At 48.8% G+C, this 21,230-nt stretch overlaps 1 protein-coding gene across 1 annotated transcript in view; it reads right to left on the bottom strand.

Annotated features, from left to right (window-relative positions):
* The window catches only part of PYROXD2 (pyridine nucleotide-disulphide oxidoreductase domain 2), a 168,003-nt gene that overhangs the window by 136,655 nt on the left and 10,118 nt on the right, over positions 1-21,230 (bottom strand). The window contains exon 2 of the mRNA XM_063962289.1: positions 1,285-1,304. Within this exon, the coding sequence (XP_063818359.1) occupies positions 1,285-1,304 (20 nt within the window). The remainder of the gene's footprint in view (positions 1-1,284; positions 1,305-21,230) is intronic.

The following is a 21,230-nucleotide window of genomic DNA, read 5'->3' as shown; positions in this document are numbered from 1 at the left end:
CCCCCAAAAACTCATGTCGACCATATGTGTGGTGATTATTGCCATGCCGACCTTTTGAAACTGACGTCCTTTTGTACCTATTGACCTGACGACCTTTGGACCCTGTCAACCTATTGACTGTCTATCTAGACAGTGCCTATACATAGTCTGGAACCCCACCAGTGTATTTTCACTCCAGGTGTGGCAGATATAACATTTGCAGAGAGAATTAGATTTGGGTGGGTTATTTTGTTTCTGTGCAGGGTAAATACTGGCTGCTTTATTTTTACACTGCAATTTAGATTTCAGATTGAACACACCCCACCCAAATCTAACTCTATCTGCACATGTTATATCTGCCCCCCCTCCTGCAGTGCACATGGTTTTGCCCAACTGCTAACAAATTTGCTGCTGCGATCAACTCTAACTTAGGCCCCTAGTTCGCTTATAGGGGGTCATTCCGACCCGATCGCACGCTGCAGTTGTTCGCAGCGCAGCGATCGAGTCGGAAGTGCGCATACGCCTGCGCCGAAAGCCGTCGCTACCTAGCGATTGCCTCTGCCTGATTGACCGGCAGAGGCGTACGCTGTGCGGGAGGGGGCTGCGCGGCGGCGTTTACCCGCCGCTGCGACCAGGGGCAGCGACGAGTAACTTCCGGCCAGCCGCAGGAGCTGCGCCGGCCGTGAGTTTCTCTTCAAGTACAAAAGCATCGCCGCTGCAGCCCCCCCACCCAGGGCCGGATCTAGGGGGGGGCGAAGGGGGCGACCGCCCCCCCTAACACAGTCATAGCCATGCCCACTTTTGAGCAGAAGAGAGCTCTCCGGGGAGAGCCTGAGACAGAACGATGTGCTGCAGCTTATACCACAGCAGCACAGAGAAGCCAGGAGAGCAAGGGTTACAGAGCATTTTCCCCTCACTTGCTGGTGTGTGGGTACTAGTGCTAATAAATACAATTACACCATAGCAGTCACATGTACATAGAACAATCACAAAGCTCTATCTCAGTCGCACTCAAAAAGTTCAGTCAGAATTGAGAGGAGGAGAAGTTAGGATTGCAGATGGGAGGAGTTGGGCCTGTAGAGGGAGGAGTCAAGATTAAACAGTAAACCGCCCCCCCTAATGAAAAGTCTAGATCCGTCCCTGCCCCCACCCCGCATGTAGCTGTGCTACGATCAGCTCGGAATGATCCCCATAGTGAATTGAGTATACTGAGCACTCTGCAGCCTGGAGTACCGCCATAGGGCCAATCACACAATAACAGTGAATACAGTGTATTACACAATGAATTTAAAAACTAAAACTCACCGCTGTGAGGCCGTTGTGTCCTGTAAAGGATGAAAGGATAGAATTAAATACAGGATGCTGATAAGCAGACAAATCTATAAGAGAGTTACTGTTTTTGCATTAGTAAATACTGTGATGAACATATTACATATGTGTACTTGTCCCAATGGAGCTGATTCTGATTTGGGAGCAAATAATAAAAAAAAATAAAAAAAAACTTTGCAATTGGGCAAAACCATGTTGCACTGCGGGTGGGGATATGTAACATGTGCAGAGAGATTTACATGTGAGAGGGGCGTGTTCTAGCCATAGTTGCCGAATTTCTGCATGCCGCTTCCGGGAGAGGGCAGCCAGGTCAGCATAGAGGGGGGCTGTGCAGGAGGAGGGGCACAACGCTATGCAGAGGGCAGGGCGGGGGCACTGTAGAGGAGGCAATATGGGGGAGCAGTGGCTTTGATTGCATCATCGGTGGCCATGCCCCCATTATACAATACTGAGATTATTGTTATTGTACAGCAGAGGCGTGACTACAATGATGCCATTGAGTATAAATCACGTAATCTACCGCTGGACCACCCACTGCACTCAGTGTGGGCGGCTGGGTGCCAGAGAGCAGCCGGTCCAGAGAGACTTGCCTACTCTTCTGGCCGCACGGGATTGCCACACGATTTTCGGGAATATGGTCCGTTGTAAATTGCAGTGTAAAAATAAAGCTGTCCATGTCCAGCATATGTGGGCTACATGCAAAAGTAGACCGTTTCCCGGCATGCTAAAATAATAAATGTTTGCATTGCAGCGTGATTTGTCCAGATGCACAGTTACATAGAAACATAGAATGTGACGGCAGATAAGAACCACTTAGCCCATCTAGTCTGCCCCTTTTTTAACCTTGTTACCTGAAACTCTTTTGATCCTTATTTCTTTGTAAGGATATCCTTATGTCTATCCCATACATGTTTAAATTGCTCTACTGTCTTAGCCTCTACCACCTCTGATGGGAGGCTATTCCACTTGTCCACTACCCTTTCTGAGAAGTAATCCTGTCAAGTAGAACTATACATTCTGATGGGACCACTCTGTTAGGGGATGCGAGGGGTTGTTGGCGGTTGCGGGCGGCTTGAGAGCCTCTTGGCCATTCCGGGAGAGTAGGCAAGTATGAAGTAACGGGTACGCCTGTGCTTTTTTTCGGACACACTTAGAAAACGCCATCTTTCCTCCCCTAAACGCTTGCATTCCTGACAATCAAAAAGATTGCGTTGTGTCACAATGCATTCGCAAAAATAATCGCACTATATGGGCGCACACGCACAATGCGAATGCATGCGCAGTTGTTCAATAATCGGCCGGATTGCCTTTCTCAAATTTTGCAAGCCAACCTAAACAAGGCTCTTTGTGCATAAATATTGCAACTTTAAAAAAAAAAAAAAAAAACTTCAATTTGAGTCAAGCTCCCTCTGCAGCCATTTGCAATGTGGGCAGATATCACTACTGACCAGGCTCACAGGATCCTCCTATACTTACTATGCTACACACTGCTCAGCTGCTGGTTGGGTGTTTGTGCAGCTGTGCAGTGTGTAGCATAGTAAGACTTGCCAACATTACAGTTTGCCTTTGGGCCCCCATGTGATAAGCAGCACACAATGGCGTAATGTGTGTCTGCTGGCTGCCTGCCATGCACTATTACACTGCCGGGGTAACAGCTAAGCAGTGCAAGTCAACACTAACTCAAACAGCATACAGTATGGGAGGCATTTGATTTGCCGGCTGTCGGGATCCCGGCGCTCAGCATACCGACAACTATTCTCCCTCTTGGGGTGTCCACGACACACCTGGAGGGAGAACTTGCGCTCACCCCGCTGCCGGCATAACGTTGTAGACCCACAGTATGTCCCAGAGGCAGTTCTTGACATGAGGCCTATGCTGTGAGCATGGTTTCAGAGCTTGTAATGTATATATGGGGTCTATGGTGGTCATTCCGAGTTGTTCGCTCGCTGCCGATTTTCGCAGTGCAGCGATCAAGTAAAAAAACTGCAAAAATGCGCATGCGCATGGTACGCAGCGTGCATGCGCTAAGTACTTTCACACAAAACTTTGTAGATTTACACAAGCTCGAGCAACGTTTTTTTCTTCGCTCGAATGATCGTAGTGTGATTGACAGGAAGTGGGTGTTTCTGGGCGGAAACTGGACGTTTTCAGGGAGTGTGCTAAAAAACGCAGGCGTGCCAGGTAAAAACGCAGGAGTGGCTGGAGAAACGGGGGAGTGGCTGGCCGAACGCAGGGCGTGTTTGTGACGTCAAACCAGGAACTGAACGGACTGAGGTGATCGCAATCTAGGAGTAAGTCTGCAGCTACTCAGAAACTGCAGCAAATTATTTAGTAGCAGTTCTGCTAATCTTTCGTTCGCACTTCTGCTAAGCTAAGATACACTCCCAGTAGGCGGCGGCCAAGCGTGTGCAATGCTGCTAAAAGCAGCTAGCGAGCGAACAACTCGGAATGAGGGCCTATGTTCTAAGCCTTCAAGAGAGATAAAGTGGAGAGAGATAAAGTACCAGCCAATCAGCTCCTGTCAAGTGATACATTGCACAGTGTTAAAGTACCAATCAGCTCATGTCTGTCATTTTGTCAACACAGCCTTGACATGACAGTTAGGAGCTGATTGGCTGATATCTCTCTCCAAGGCTTAGTACATAGACCTGTATATCGGCTATGGCATGTAATGCAATGTAACTCTAAGTAGCAAAACTTTAAAACTAGGGACAGCTAATTGTTAAAATGTCCTGGGCAGGATTCAGAGGTAGACGCAGTTGTAGCCATGACTGCGCCTTTATGCTAATGCTGTAGTCGATGGTCTTCCTACTAAAGCGCCCACGTGCTATGTCGCCAATCCATCGCTGTGTGGAATAAGACACACCATAGGTCGCATCATCGATCATTGCACCAGCCCCATGGGGCATACAATCTCTGTCTGAACATGGCCGCCTTTGTCAATGCAACTGCGGCAAAACACGCTGACCATGGGGGGGTTAGGGGTGTGCGCCCAATGCCACCACGCAGAACACATGGCTCTGTGAGCGGCACCATCACCACCCCATGGACCTTGGTTTGAGCTAGCAGGTTGGCTGGAACGGCACCCTGCAGGCAGTAACGCTGAGGCAGGGCCTCGTATACCATCCTTGGACGTTACAGACAGGCCCCCTGCTGTGTATACAGTGTCTTATAGACACTCCATGCACTGCCGCACGTCCGGGTGCTGACTGGCCCCACCCCCTATGTGCAGCATCACATGGTATCATGCACAAAGGGGTGTGGCCGGCACAGGGTGCATTAAAGACCTGTTACGGCTACACTGCTGACCATAACATTCCCGTTACCTCTAGCACCTCAGTACAGCCGGCTGCGGCACTGTGCATAGATAGATACCTGTCAGTGGCAGCAGCTGAGTGGCAGGAGAGCGGCAGTGCTGATCTGCAGTGTCCCCTGCTAGCACAGCACCTGCAAACACCTGCCCCCCCCCCCCCCCCCCACTCCCACGCAAGCACCACCCTCCGGGCACCTTCAGTGTCCTCTGCCCGCACACCGTGAGTATCTGGCACCTTATAAACACCCCTGCCATGCTGTGACCAGCACCCGGGAGAGCACCAGCAGTGTCCTCTGCCCGCACCACCTGGCCATCACCTACCCGCCTATAAAGCAGGACTCAGGAGCCTAAGCAGGGGTTGAGACAGCAGCAACAGGTCTGTGCCCGACCCACCACCGCCGCCTGTACTCTCATACAGCGCCCACTTCTGAAGATAGCAGAGGGAGAGGCAGCAGCAGCTCCACGTCCGACCCCCGTGCTCGTACAGCTGCCATTGTGGTCAACCCCTCAAAAAAATCTATACACCTCCACCTGGGTCACCCCGGGTTCCGTGCCAGCAGCGGAGATAACTTCTGCTGGTGAGTGATGCGCTGGCAGCAGTCACTGCAGAGGGCAATAGATAGAAGCAGCAGCACCACAGCTAATTAAACCTGATGCCTCGCATCTCTGTATTACTACCCCCCCCCCCCTACACCCCCCTCCAGAACAGCACACAGGGTACTGTGCCCCCACAACTACCCACAGTGACAGCAGGCAGGCACCACATACTCCCCCCACAGTACAAATAGCACTGCACAGCTGGCTCACCACCCTCCTCATCCTCATGGTACAAGCGCCAATGGTACTGCACAAACAACTCAATTGATATATGATTCATGTAATGGTAATAGTGAAAACTGCAAGAATATGGCTCTTTATCGCAAAATGTTTTTGTGACATTAATGTGCTTTTTTTCATGGGCGCTGAGGGCATGGACCTGATTCTAACCTATGTATAGAGTTTTGTTTGTGTGAGTTCTCTCTGGGTGCTCTAGTCTTATCACAAAACCATACAAGGGTACCATGAAGTGGTAAGTATTACCTACCCGGCATGGGGGCAGCCAGAATTACGGTGGGAGCCTGAGACAGCAGCACATTGGGCTGCTCCGTGGCAGCGGTCTCTCACCCTAGACCAGCCGCTGTGTGCTGGACTGTGGAGGGTCCAGGGAGGCTGTCTTCTCTCTCCTCCTGCAAATGTTACAGGCGGTTCGCACTGATTGCCCCCACCCCCATAACAGCCTGCCTGGCTGAGGCAGACATATCCGCCCACCTTCAAAATGTGCATTAAAAAAAAAATAAAGTGGGGAGGGGGCGTGGCTACAGGTCCACGATTTTGCCACAACCCCAGTACCTGGGCCCATTGCTGCTCTAGATGGCCCTGAATCCATAGGGCTATTGTGAGGGTTCTTGATGCCGCTGGTTTTACACTAGCCCCTGTAACTGAAATTTTTTTTTCAAGATGAAGCCCTTGATTGAAAATAATTCTACAGTATATACTAATTAGACTCCTAGTGCAGCTAGTAACGCAAGGGTTACCCATCCCTTGAAGGAAAAAAGAAAAGCAAAACAATATGTTACAGCGCAGGAGGGTCTAATTTTAAAACAGTTTATTAAAATAGATACCTGTACACATTAATACTAAAAAGGACAACCGGCCGGTTTAATTAGCACATATTATACAAAATGTGTTATTCACACATAGTAAAACATAACAATAAATATCTCTAAGGGTACAATCTGCTTCAAAGGTATGTGTTACAATGTAGTAAGAAGCCTCTCTCAGTCCGGATACTTAGTAGCACAATGTAAGCTGTAAAAATTGATTCAGTTGCCAATGTATCCAACAGTCTCAAATAGCTGAACAGCCACGTAATAAAACAAAATTTCCTGTTTAAAGTGCCTCAAATAAAATCAATGCTGCGTTTTTTTTGCTCTGCCAACAAGATCAGTTTTTGACACATACTGTATATCTGCAGCTTCCAATGGCCGCTTACACTGTGCTACCAAGTATCCGGACTGAGGGGGTCATTCCGAGTTGTTCGATCGCTAGCTGTTTTTAGAAGCCGTGCAAACGCTATGCCGCCTCCCACTGGGAGTGTATTTTAGCTTAGCAGAAGTGCGAATGAAAGGATCGCAGAGCGGCTACAAAATAATGATGTGCAGTTTCAGAGTAGCTCCAGACCTACTCAGCGCTTGCAATCACTTCAGACTGTTCAGTTCCTGTTTTGACGTCACGAACACGCCCTGCGTTCGCCCAGCCATGCCTGCGTTTTTCCTGGCACACCTGCATTTTTTCCAACATTCCCTGAAAACGGTCAGTTGACACCCAGAAACGCCCTATTCCTGTCAATCACTCTGCGGCCAGCAGTGCGACTGAAAAGCTTAGCTAGACCTTGTGTGAAACTACATCGGCCGTTGTGAAAGTACGTCGCGCGTGCGCATTGCACCGCATGCGCAGAAGTGCCTTTTTTTGCATCATCGCTGCGCAGCAAACATTTTCAGCTAGCGATCAACTCGGAATGACCCCCAGAGAGAGGTTTCTTGCTACATTGTAACACATACCTTTGAAGCAGATTATATCCTTAGAGATATTTATTGTTATGTTTTACTTTGTGCGAATAACATATTTTGTATAATATGTGCTAATTAAACCAGCCACTGTAACTGTTATTCTTAGCTTTGGCACTTGCACAAGTCCCATGATTGGTGCAGGAGACCCATAAAAAATAGGCCTCCCATAACCATACACATGACTCCTGATACAAGCTCACAACACTCCCATGTAAAATGCACAGGACAGGTTGGTGCTCTGGGCTCAGATTATGGCCATTTTGATGGAAAGACAGATACGTCTGATTCCATATAATTAGAATATGATGGAGACAGTTAGGTCAAGGTGTGTGGTGCGCACGGGCTCCTGGGCCCACAACGTACAACCTGCATCCATTTCTTGAATACTTACCCTTCGGAGTCCCATGTGGTGGCAGCAATGCTGCACAGATCCCCAGGAAAATGGCGCTATGGCCATTTTCCCAGCGTTTTGCACATGAGATAAACTGTTTTTCCAAAGACCTGTGCATGTGTATTTAACTCGGGTACAGTGCCAGGGTCTCTAGTGACCCTAGTGCACTGAGTCACTGTGCTGGCGGCTAGAGGAGGGGGGGGGGGGACACCCAGACAGAAACTGCACATGGGCCCTTCCTCTCTTAAGATGCCCTTGAATGGAGATATGCCAAAAATGGGAAGTTTAAACATGCGGAATGGCTGTATAGAAAAACCAGAATCACCCCCTGTGGCTGTGGTATGGAATTTAAATAGTAAGCTTCAATGAGGCAGAGGTAGGGAGTGATAAAATAAACATGCAAAAGTGTTTTGTTTCCTTTAAAAAAACAACAACATTATTTATTCAAAACATGCAGAAGTAGGCAGGCACTGTCTGCCTACTTCTATGACATCACAAGTTGGACAGAAGTTGGCAGGTTGGTTGGTCTGATGAAAAGTTGGTTAGATGTGTGGAGCACTGATGAAAAGTTGGTTAGATGTGTGGAGCACTGATGAAAAGTTGGTTAGATGTGTGGAGCACTGATGAAAAGTTGGTTAGATGTGTGGAGCACTGATGAAAAGTTGGTGAGATGTGTGGGGCACTGATGAAAAGTTGGTTAGATGTGTGGAGCACTGATGAAAAGTTGGTTAGATGTGTGGAGCACTGATGAAAAGTTGGTGAGATGTGTGGAGCACTGATGAAAAGTTGGTGAGATGTGTGGAGCACTGATGAAAAGTTGGTTAGATGTGTGGAGCACTGGTAAAAAGTTGGTGAGATGTGTGGGGCACTGATGAAAAGTTGGTTAGATGTGTGGAGCACTGATGAAAAGTTGGTTAGATGTGTGGAGCACTGATGAAAAGTTGGTGAGATGTGTGGAGCACTGATGAAAAGTTGGTGAGATGTGTGGAGCACTGATGAAAAGTTGGTTAGATGTGTGGAGCACTGGTAAAAAGTTGGTGAGATGTGTGGGGCACTGATGAAAAGTTGGTGAGATGTGTGGAGCACTGGTAAAAAGTTGGTGAGATGTGTGGGGCACTGATGAAAAGTTGGTTAGATGTGTGGAGCACTGATGAAAAGTTGGTGAGATGTGTGGAGCACTGATGAAAAGTTGGTGAGATGTGTGGAGCACTGATGAAAAGTTGGTGAGATGTGTGGAGCACTGATGAAAAGTTGGTGAGATGTGTGGAGCACTGATGAAAAGTTGGTTAGATGTGTGGAGCACTGGTAAAAAGTTGGTGAGATGTGTGGGGCACTGTTTTAGTTGAACAGACAAGTTGGATGGTTGGAAGTTTGGAGTGTTGGAGAAAAGTTGGTCTGAAGTTGGTCTGATGTATGGCTAGCATAACTGACTGACCTGCCTATGCCCAGCTAGCAGAGGGACCACAAGTATCCAGCATTAGAGGTACTACAAGTCCCAGCACACATTGTACTCAGTGTACTGTATTGCAATCCCAAAGGTGTTGTCTGTATGGTATGGTGGTCACTGATACTGTGTGCAGTCTGTGCAATATGGCAGATGATAGAATGTTCTCTGGGGTTAATTCTGAACTGATTACTTGCTGTGCGTTTTCGCACAGCGGGAGATCAGGTCCAAACTGCGTATGCACCGCAATACGCAGGCGCGTCGGACAGCTACAATGGGCATCGCTGGTCAGCGATGGGATGATGTGAAGGATCCATTCGCACAGGCATACGCAAGTTGATTGACAGGAAGAGGCCGTCTGGAAGAGTAAGTCCTGGGCTGCAGAGAGCTGCACAAACTGTAACACATGCGTTCGCACACTTGCACAGCGAAAATACACTCCCCCTGTAGGCGGCGACTATCTAATCGCAGGGCTGCAAAAATCACAGCCCAGCGACCAGGTCTGAATTACCCCCTCTGTGTGGTACGGCAATTACTGGCATGCTGTCTATGTGGTATGGTAGTCGTTGGGACAGTGAATGTGCAGCATTGCGGTCACTGCAGTGATATCAGTATTGTATGGTCTGTCACTGCATTGATGCCTATAATCATGGGTGTAACTATTGTGGGTGCAGGGGGTGCCATTGTTATAGGGCACAGAGGCTTAGGGGGGTTAGAAAGTTGCATAGCAATTTCCCTAGTTTTGGCTGCTAAGTAATAGGGTCTGATCCATTCCCAGCCTGAGCTTTGTGACACTGTCAGTGAGAGCAGTGTGTAATGGATGTTATAATGGTAGAGGGGGCACTGTAATGTGACATAATATGAAGTGAGGGTACTGTAATGTGACATAATATGAAGTGAAGGTGCTGTAATGTGACATAATATGAAGTGAAGGCACTGTAATGTGACATAATATGAAGTGAGGGTACTGTAATGTGACATAATATGAAGTGAGGGTACTGTAATGTGACATAATATGAAGTGAGGGCACTGTAATGTGACATAATATGAAGTGAGGGTGCTGTAATGTGACATAATATGAAGTGAGGGTGCTGTAATGTGACATAATATGAAGTGAGGGTACTGTAATGTGACATAATATGAAGTGAGGGCACTGTAATGTGACATAATATGAAGTGAGGGTACTGTAATGTGGCATAATATGAAGTGAGGGTGCTGTAATGTGACATAATATGAAGTGAGGGTACTGTAATGTGACATAATATGAAGTGAGGGTACTGTAATGTGACATAATATGAAGTGAGGGTACTGTAATGTGGCATAATCTGATCTGCTCATCATAATGAGCAAAGAGGATCGGTACGGGATCCCGGCGGTCAGGAGACAGGTGGAATCCCAGCATGCTCGCTGCGCTTGCCACTCTTCGGCTCCGGTGTCGACCTTTGGTCACACTATTATATTCCCTCTTGGGTGGTGACGTGGACCACCACCCAAGGGTGAATTCCGGGCTTGTGTCGGTATTCCGCTGAGTGTTGGGATTCTGACATCAGTATCCTGACCATGGGATCCCAACAGTCGGGATGTTAACCGCATTCCGAGCAAATAACCCTCCCCCCCCCAACTATAGTACAGTCCATATGCTGTATATCTGTGTATATCTCCTGCCTGTGTTGTCCCCCTTTCCTACAATACATCCTACATGGGGTCCCCGCAAAAGTCGTGCTTAGCGTTTTTTATTTTTGTTGTAGGTGGCGTTCTCTATTTAACAATATCAGCTGGGGAACTTCTAAGATGCCACCTCAACATTTTCACCTGAGGGGGAGGAGTGGGGGGAGAGTGTGCAGATTTTTTGCCTAGGGTGTCGAGAAACCTTGCACCGGCCCTGGTTACCACCCAGACAGGTCCACTGAAATGACATAGATCTACGTCTTTGTGCGGTAACCAGCAGGGCATATGCACAGATTGAAACCATCGGCCATTTGTGAGCGGCATCGACATTACGCGCAGCTCTGACTCCGGCCTCCTTTCTCTATGCACTGGGCTGGCTCTCCCATTAGGCAGCTTTAGACTGTTGCCTGAGGGCGCCCTGAATTCATCTAGCAAAAAACTGAAGGATGTCTCTGTATGCGGTAGGGTTGCCACCTCTCCCTGATTTCCTGGATTCTCCAGGATTTGGTGGCAAACCTCAAGGAGGCTTTTCCCCTCACCCGGAATAAGAGGACCCTGGGAGCGGAGCGCAGTGTGCGTCCGGCAACACACAGACCTGTCAGTCTCCACCTACAACACACAAACCAGTACTTGCGGAGGGATTGCTGGGGACGGCACACAGGGGACGCACGTCACGTCAGTCACCAGCTAGTGCAGTGCAGGCACGCTCTGAGCCTGAGAGGTGCCTCTCACTCACTGGCACTGCACGTTTCAGCCTCTCTGCAGCTGCTGAGCACAGCCTGGCATAGGCGGCATCCGCACTGCAGAGTGCCTGCATTTTTTGTAAAGTAAATAACATTGTCCCGCTCAACCCCCCTTCCCTAATTTACTTGATGTGTCTTATGTACCGCTCCTCACAAGCTTCTCAATTTCGCATCCATAGGATGCGCTGCTTACAGGTTATCACCAGTTTATCACACACTTGTGCAAGTTGTGCTCCATTTTCAGCTATTTTCTCTTCCAAGTTCATGTGCACCTCTGATTTATGTGTGGCATCCTCCTGTGTCATTAGTTCATTGCCATAAGTAGGTCTTGTTCCTCACACGCTGTGCAGTGTCTCTTTACAGATGCAAAGTATCAGTCCATTGTGTGGTGGAGAATCATAAACGAAAAACAAAAATAGAAAATGATGGTATAGTTTGTCTCCATTAGTCAAACACCCATGTAGGAAGACCATAGAAAATTCCAAGATGTGTACCAAACTGTTCGGGACTTTTTTTGTCTATATGAAAGTAGTTTTTTTAAAATTTGGTGTATTGCTCATAAAATACATATGTACTATTTTATAAGTATGGGACATCATTTTATTTACAAGAACATTGCTTGGTGTTGGGGCGGGGGATCTCCAGGAATCGATGATGCATGAGGTGGCAACCCTAGTATGCGGCCTCCTCCTTTCACACCGCACCGGCTGCTGCGCCTCCTCCAGGCCCCTGGATCCTGGCTCTCCAGCAGCAAGCAGCAACGGACTACTTGTCTGTACCATGTAAGAAGAACCTTGCCAATTACAGTACGTGGGAAAACAAGGGAACGACTATTAGGTAAGTAACCCATGGGGGTTTCAGTGGCGCACCCAGGGGGGGTTTCCGAGCACCCAGAAACCCCCCTCCACTAAAGAAAGAAAAAATTTTTTTTTTTTTTCTAGATGCATGAGTATTGTTAATGGCTGTCTAGCGTCCTCAGCAGCCTGCTGTCTTCCTGGTGGCACTTGTAAGTTCAATAAAAGTTTACTTTATTTTAATTATAGTACATATATATCCATGTGCATATATATATACACATGTATATACATACATACATACATACATACATACATACATATAAACACACACACATGATAGATATATATATATATATACATGTGTATATAAATGTGTACTGTATGTGTGTGTGTACATATTATATATATATATATATATATATGTATGCATGTTTAATATGCTATGTATATGTATGTGTGTGTGTGTATGTATATATATGTGTAGATAGAGATTATATATGTAGGCAAAACGGTGTGCCAATTTAAAGAAAGGATGGCACAACATAGGGCGGCCATTAGAGCCGCACTTTTGTCTGGGCACAGTGAACAACCGGTGGCACGCCATTTTGCTCGATTGGGACATGGCGTTGCCACTATACGTTATAAAATCATTGATCACGTGCCCCAATCTTTGCGACGTGGTGACAGACATAAAAGTCTATTACAGTTGGAGGCCCGTTGGATCTTTCGTCTTGACACCTTGGTTCCCAGGGGCCTGAATGAGACCATGGGCCTCAACTGCTTCCTCTAAGTCTGCCATAACATTATATTATATTAGATCAGGGGTAATAAATTGAGTTGAATTAGGATCAAGTGGCAGTGTCTGTCACCCATCTCTATTGTCTAGTTATTAGTACATGAGGGTGATATAAATTAGCTCCAGTAAAGTTTAAATTAAAAATTGAGTTTACAGATATATATGTATTTACAGATAATCCATTATTAGTGTATTTGTATATTTTTTATATCTATAGACATACTGATGTACACGGCATATATCATTGGCCACAATTGAGTATCTGGTTTGATGCATGATTTTCTTAAACTGTACTGAGAACTATTATTGATATGCAAATTTAGCAGCAATGGTTGTGGGACATTGATTGTTTTCTTCACTCATTGTTTCAGATATCTTTATTGATGTTTTTTTCTGTTTTAGTTTCTTATATGTATGTCGTTTTTAATATAATTGTCTCTCTGTGGAGGTGTGACACTGCCTGCGGATGGGATGCTGCTTATGCGGTTCATTGTGATTTACAGGTGACAGCTGTATAGTCTTTTCCCTTCTTAAACAGCTTAACCGACACGGGTTTCCATGACTACGCTGGCGGCGTCCCTGCATGCGGACAGTGCCGCATCTCCATGGTTACACTCCCAACAGCCTGTGCGGTGGTCCGCGTCACTTCCCCTTCCGGCATATTGCCGTGTATGCAGGGGAAGGGGGTGGATATCTCCGTGGATGCTGGCGGGAACACTGAATGTCTTTCATTGGTGGGGGTATGGTATAAAGTTTGTTTGATTATCACTTGTTGTTATCCTGATGAAGGGGGACAACCCCGAAACGTTGATGAGATGATACATTAAAGCTTTGCTTTATTTTTTCACGATTCACTACGTCTCTGAGTGCCGCTTCCTGTATATTGCTGCATGTGCAGGGGTGCTTACCCCTTAAAGAAGGCACCAGAGCATCTACAATTATCTCTGACTGGAGTGCCGGATCCTTTGCATGGATATATATATATATATATATATATACACACACACACACACACACTAGTTTACGGACCCAACATATACTGGGTCACCTCAGTCCCCACCCCTGTGATTGGCTCCGCCCAGTTCTGGAAACCCCCCCGTGCAAATCCTGCGTTTGCCACTGGGTTTCTGCGGGACCACAGACAGTACAGATCTTACAGCCCGATGGGTGGTTTGTACTTGTAAACAGCATAATAGGAAAACACAGGCACTGGGGTACAATACAGTACATACAGAGGAGTAGGGGCAGTGATTAACTTACAGATGGGGGGACGGAACACAATAACGAGCATACAAATATACATACCTCCCAACTGTCCCGATTTTCGCGGGACAGTCCCGTTTTTTGAGTACTGTCCCACCCGCGGGCCGCAGTGTCCCGCGGTGGGGGGGGGCAGTTGGGAGTCTCTGTGTCTCGCTGCCCTGCTTAGCAGAGCAGCGGTGAACAGACGCTGTGCGCATGCGCACAGCGTCTATTCACTGGATTCAGAGGGAGAGGGGGCATGCCAGCGGTTCACAGAGCGCTGGGCATGCAACCTCAGTGACGAAAACGGGGGCGTGACTCGCGATCGCGGGGTCCTCCCGTGGAGCCACGCCCCCTTTTTCGTAGGCCACGCCCCTTTTAGTGTGTCCCTCTTTAGGAAACTGTAAAGTTGGGAGGAATGAATATATGTACTGTATGGGGTATATTTATTAAAATTCGTATTTTCCAGTTTGAGGTCAAAGTTCAATCACGAATGACATCGAAAGTGTAAAGTTGCAACTTTTTGAATTTAGTACGATTAATTTACTAAGCTGTCGTATTCTGCATTTTCGGTTTTACCGATGTCGATGTTATTCGTTTTTTTAGACAGTGTTTTACGTGAGTGACTTGTAAAACACTGCCGACTTTAATACAATGAATCTCGGCCGGATCTGAGAGATCCGTGCTGGGCTTCATTGTGCACCTTTGTAAAAAATGAAATCAGTGTTAAATTTAAAAAAAAAAAATTGCGTGGGGTCCCCCCTCCTAAGCAAAACCAGCCTCGGGCTCTTTGAGCCGGTCCTGGTTGCAAAAATATGGGAAAATAAATGATAGGGGTTCCCCCATATTTAAACAACCAGCACCGGGCTCTGTGCCTGGTCCTGGTTCCAAAAATACGGGGGACAAAAAGCGTAGGGGTCCCCCGTATTTCTGAAACCAGCACCGGGCTCCACTAGCCAGATACATAATGCCACAGCCGGGGGACACTTTTATATAGGTCCCGGCGGCCCTGGCATTACATAACCAACTAGTCACCCCTGGCCGGGGTACCCTGGAGGAGAGGGGACCCCTTCAATCAAGGGGTCCCCCCCCTCCAGCCACCCAAGGACCTGGGGTGAAGCCCGAGGCTGTCCCCCCCATCCAAGGGCTGCGGATGGGAGGCTGATAGCCGTTTTGTAAAAAAATGAATATTGTTTTTAGTAGCAGTACTACAAGTCCCAGCAAGCCTCCCCCGCAAGCTGGTACTTGGAGAACCACAAGAACCAGCATGCGGTGGAAAACCGGGCCCGCTGGTATCTGTAGTACTACTACTAAAAAAATACCCCAATAAAAACATAAGACACACACCTTGAAAGTAAAACTTTAATGCATACATCCACACCTCCATATACACATACTTACCTATGTTCACACGAGGGTCGGTCCTCTTCTCCATGTAGAATCCATGGGGTACCTGTTGAAAAAATTATACTCACAAAATCCAGTGTAGAAGGCTCCTCTTTTAATCCATTTGTAATCCAGGTACTTGGCAAAATAAAAAAACGGACACCCGACCTCGCACTGAAAGGTGCCCCATGTTTTCACATGGGACCCCTTTCCCCGAATGCCAGGAACCCCCTCTGACTTATGTCTAAGAGGGTTCCATCAGCCAATCAGGGAGCGCCACATTGTGGCACCCTCCTGATTGGCTGTGTGCTCCTGTACTGTATGACAGGCAGCACCCGGCAGTGTTACAATGTAGCTCCTATGCGCTCCATTGTAACCAATGGTGGGAACTTTGTGGTCAGCGGTTGACCGAAAGTAACCTCACCGCTGACCGCAAAGTTCCCACCATTGGTTACAATGGAGCGCATAGGCGCTACATTGTAACATTGCCGTGTGCTGCCTGTCATACACTACAGGAGCACACAGCCAATCAGGAGGGTGCCACAATGTGGCGCTCCCTGATTGGCTGATGGAACCCTCTTAGACATAAGTCAGAGGGGGTTCCTGGCATTCGGGGAAAGGGGTCCCATGTGAAAACATGGGGCCCCTTTCAGTGCGAGGTCGGGTGTCCATTTTTTTATTTTGCCAAGTACCTGGATTACAAATGGATTAAAAGAGGAGCCTTCTACACTGGATTTTGTGAGTATAATTTTTTCAACAGGTACCCCATGGATTCTACATGGAGAAGAGGACCGACCCTCGTGTGAACATAGGTAAGTATGTGTATATGGAGGTGTGGATGTATGCATTAAAGTATTACTTTCAAGGTGTGTGTCTTGTGTTTTTATTGGGGTATTTTTTTAGTAGTAGTACTACAGATACCAGCGGGCCCGGTTTTCCACCGCATGCTGGTTCTTGTGGTTCTCCAAGTACCAGCTTGCGGGGGAGGCTTGCTGGGACTTGTAGTACTGCTACTAAAAACAATATTCATTTTTTTACAAAACGGCTATCAGCCTCCCATCCGCAGCCCTTGGATGGGGGGGGACAGCCTCGGGCTTCACCCCTGGTCCTTGGGTGGCTGGAGGGGGGGACCCCTTGATTGAAGGGGTCCCCACTCCTCCAGGGTACCCCGGCCAGGGGTGACTAGTTGGTTATGTAATGCCAGGGCCGCCGGGACCTATATAAAAGTGTCCCCCGGCTGTGGCATTATGTATCTGGCTAGTGGAGCCCGGTGCTGGTTTCAGATAAACGGGGGACCCCTACGCTTTTTGTCCCCCGTATTTTTGGAACCAGGACCAGGCGCAGAGCCCGGTGCTGGTTGTTTAAATATGGGGGAACCACTATCATTTTCCCCTCCATATTTTTGCAACCAGGACCGGCTCAAAGAGCCCGAGGCTGGTTTTGCTTAGGAGGGGGGACCCCACGCATTTTTTTTTTTTAAAAACAACACTTTCCCATCCCCTTCCCACTGATAAACATGCACGGATCTCATGGATCCGTGCATGCCTATCCAAACACGGGATAAAAAAGCAGGTCTGGTTTTTTTTAGCACTTTTTCACGATTTGTATTTCTGCACGGCAGTGTTTGGCTATTGTCGGCAGTGTTTGTGATTTGCACTTTTTAGTAAATTACCGATTTCTACCAAATTGCAGGCGTATTTGACCGATGGTGTATTGATTCGTAATTTTTTCCTAGGACTTCCAAAATATTACGAATGCCCTCATCACTGCCGAGATTTTTGCTTAGTAAATTCCCGACATGACACTTTGAAGAAAAAACGTCATCTCGGTCAAAATCGGGAAACTTAGTAAATATACCCCTATGTGTGCATTGCCAGCTGGCGCATATACATAGGCAGAAAGAATGGTTGTCACTCAAGGAATTGAAAGTGAAAGTGTATTGCGAACAAAGTCATAGTAGATGAAAGTGAAAGTATATTGTGAACAATATGCTATACCAGCGGTGGCCAACCAGTGGCTCTTGAGCCACATGCGGCTCTTTCTTTCTTCAAATGTGGCTCCTAAAACACAAACAGGGCCGGTTCTAGCCCTTGTGGCGCCCCGGGCGGAAAATAGGGGCGTGGCTTCATACAGGGGCGTGGTCAGTTACGCACCCTGTAGAGTTGTGACCCCATTTGTGCCCCCAGTAGCGCCATTTGTGCCCCCAGTAGCGCCATTTGTGCCCCCAGTAGCGCCACTTAAAAAAAAAAAAGGATACTTACAATTCCTGCTTCCGAGTCCCGGCAGTTGCAGACCTCCTCCGCCGCCGCCGCTCCTCTCGTCGGATCTATGGGAGAGACGTCATGACGTCTCTACCATAGCACAGCATAGACACTAGAGGTCAATCATGACCCCTAGCGTCTGTGCCAGTCCCACAATGCTGTGCGGTGCGCGATGACAGCATCGTGCACCGCACAGCAAAGGTCCTCTGCACGAAGGGAAACTAGATGGATAGCGTCTAGTTCCCTTCACTGCGGGGGAACACAGCGGCAGCGGGGGGCACAGTGGCGGATCTTGCCATGGTGCGGTGCCCTCCGGAAGGCGGGGCCCCGGGCAAAAGTCCTGCTTGCCCGTGGCAAGATCCGCTACTGAACACAAAGTCACATGACCACAACAGATTCGGTAACCACTGCACTCCAGAAAGACATGCAGCAGCACTACGGGGACTTAGAACTGAGGGAGCCAGATACTAGAGATGAGACAGCCACCAGCAAGTTGGGGGAAGCTGAAGTGACACGTGGGGGATCTGGCTGGAGTGACACAGCAGGGTGCTGGCTGAAGAGACAGGAGGGTGCTGGCTGGAGTGACATATGGGGGAGCTGGCTGGAGTGACACAGCAGGGTGCTGGCTGGAGTGACAGGAGGGTGCTGGCTGGAGTGACATATGGGGGAGCTGGCTGGAGTGACACAGCAGGGTGCTGGCTGAAGTGACAGGAGGGTGCTGGCTGGAGTGACATGGGGGAGCTGGCTGGAGTGACACAGCAGGGTGCTGGCTGAAGAGACAGGAGGGTGCTGGCTGGAGTGACATATGGGGGAGCTGGCTGGAGTGACACAGCAGGGTGCTGGCTGAAGTGACAGGAGGGTGCTGGCTGGAGTGACATATGGGGGAGCTGGCTGGAGTGACACAGCAGGGTGCTGGCTGAAGTGACAGGAGGGTGCTGGCTGGAGTGACATATGGGGGAGCTGGCTGGAGTGACACAGCAGGGTGCTGGCTGAAGTGACAGGAGGGTGCTGGCTGGAGTGACATATGGGGGAGCTGGCTGGAGTGACACAGCAGGGTGCTGGCTGAAGTGACAGGAGGGTGCTGGCTGGAGTGACATATGGGGGAGCTGGCTGGAGTGACACAGCAGGGTGCTGGCTGAAGAGACAGGAGGGAGCTGGCTGGAGTGACACAGCAGGGTGCTGGCTGAAGAGACAGCAGGGTGCTGGCTGAAGTGACAGGAGGGTGCTGGCTGAAGTGACAGGAGGGTGCTGGCTGGAGTGACATATGGGGGAGCTGGCTGGAGTGACACAGCAGGGTGCTGGCTGAAGTGACAGGAGGGTGCTGGCTGGAGTGACATATGGGGGAGCTGGCTGGAGTGACACAGCAGGGTGCTGGCTGAAGAGACAGGAGAGTGCTGGCTGGAGTGACATATGGGGGAGCTGGCTGGAGTGACACAGCAGGGTGCTGGCTGAAGAGACAGGAGGGAGCTGGCTGGAGTGACACAGCAGGGTGCTGGCTGAAGAGACAGCAGGGTGCTGGCTGAAGTGACAGGAGGGTGCTGGCTGAAGTGACAGGAGGGTGCTGGCTGGAGTGACATATGGGGGAGCTGGCTGGAGTGACACAGCAGGGTGCTGGCTGAAGTGACAGGAGGGTGCTGGCTGGAGTGACATATGGGGGAGCTGGCTGGAGTGACACAGCAGGGTGCTGGCTGAAGAGACAGGAGAGTGCTGGCTGGAGTGACATATGGGGGAGCTGGCTGGAGTGACACAGCAGGGTGCTGGCTGAAGAGACAGGAGGGAGCTGGCTGGAGTGACACAGCAGGGTGCTGGCTGAAGAGACAGCAGGGTGCTGGCTGAAGTGACAGGAGGGTGCTGGCTGAAGTGACAGGAGGGTGCTGGCTGGAGTGACATATGGGGGAGCTGGCTGGAGTGACACAGCAGGGTGCTGGCTGAAGTGACAGGAGGGTGCTGGCTGGAGTGACATATGGGGGATCTGGCTGGAGTGACACAGCAGGGTGCTGGCTGAAGTGACAGGAGGGTGCTGGCTGGAGTGACATATGGGGGAGCTGGCTGGAGTGACACAGCAGGGTGCTGGCTGAAGAGACAGGAGGGTGCTGGTTGGAGTGACAGGAGGGTGCTGGCTGAAGTGACAGGAGGGTGCTGGTTGGAGTGACACATGGAGGAGCTGAAGTGTATTATGTGAATCTAGATTTTTCAATATATTTTATGTGAATCTGGATTTTACAATTATTTTATGTGGAAGTGGCTTTTTCAATGTATTTTATGTTGGATCTGGGCCTTTCAGTGTATTTTATACCAGGGGTGTGGCCTAGCAGGCAAAAGGCCACACCACATTTTTGCATGCGCGCCTTCGGCTCGATGCCAGCTCTTTGACGTACCTAACAAATTTTTGGGCTCTTTGGCTCAGACTGGTTGGCCACCCCTGTGCTATACCATATACTTTTCCACATTAAAAGTTCTGGAGTGTTGGCCCTTTTCTCTGTGTGTATATATATATAATAGGATTTTAATTACCTACCGGTAAATCCTTTTCTCGTAGTCCGTAGAGGATGCTGGGGTCCACATTAGTACCATGGGGTATAGACGAGTCCACTAGGAGCCACTGGCACTTTAAGAGTTTGAGAGTGTGGGCTGGCTCCTCCCTCTATGTCCCTCCTACCAGACACAATCTAGAAACTGTGCCCGAGGAGACGGACAACTTCAAGAGAAGGATTTTACACAGATAGTGGCAAGATTCATACCAGCTCACACATACAAGGCAAACCAAGCTAACAAGCTTGAAAATCAGCAACAGCTGAACAAGATAACTTAACCAAGTAACAAAACAGTACTTAACCAAGAACGAAGCAGTACTGAACTAAATGACCACTGCAGGATAACGAAGCGCTAGGCGGGCGCCCAGCATCCTCTACGGACTACGAGAAAAGGATTTACCAGTAGGTAATTAAAATCCTATTTTCTTTTACGTCCTAGAGGTTGCTGGGGTCCACATTAGTACCATGGGGATGTACCAAAGCTCCCAGAACGGGAGGGAGAGCGTGGAGGCTCCTGCAGAACTGATTGACCAAACTTTAGGTCCTCAGAGGCCAAAGTATCGAACTTGTAGAACTTAGCAAATGTGTTCGACCCAGACCAGGTAGCCGCCGGCAAAGCTGTAAAGCCGAGACACCCCGGACAGCCGCCCAGAAAGAACCCACCTTACGAGTAGAGTGGGCCTTAACAGATGTAGGACACGGCAATCCTGCCATAGAATACGCATGCTGGATAGGGAA

The sequence above is a fragment of the Pseudophryne corroboree genome, chromosome 3 (genome assembly GCF_028390025.1).
Source record: "Pseudophryne corroboree isolate aPseCor3 chromosome 3, aPseCor3.hap2, whole genome shotgun sequence".
Lineage (NCBI taxonomy): Eukaryota > Metazoa > Chordata > Amphibia > Anura > Myobatrachidae > Pseudophryne > Pseudophryne corroboree.
This window is presented reverse-complemented; position numbering and strand designations above follow the sequence as displayed.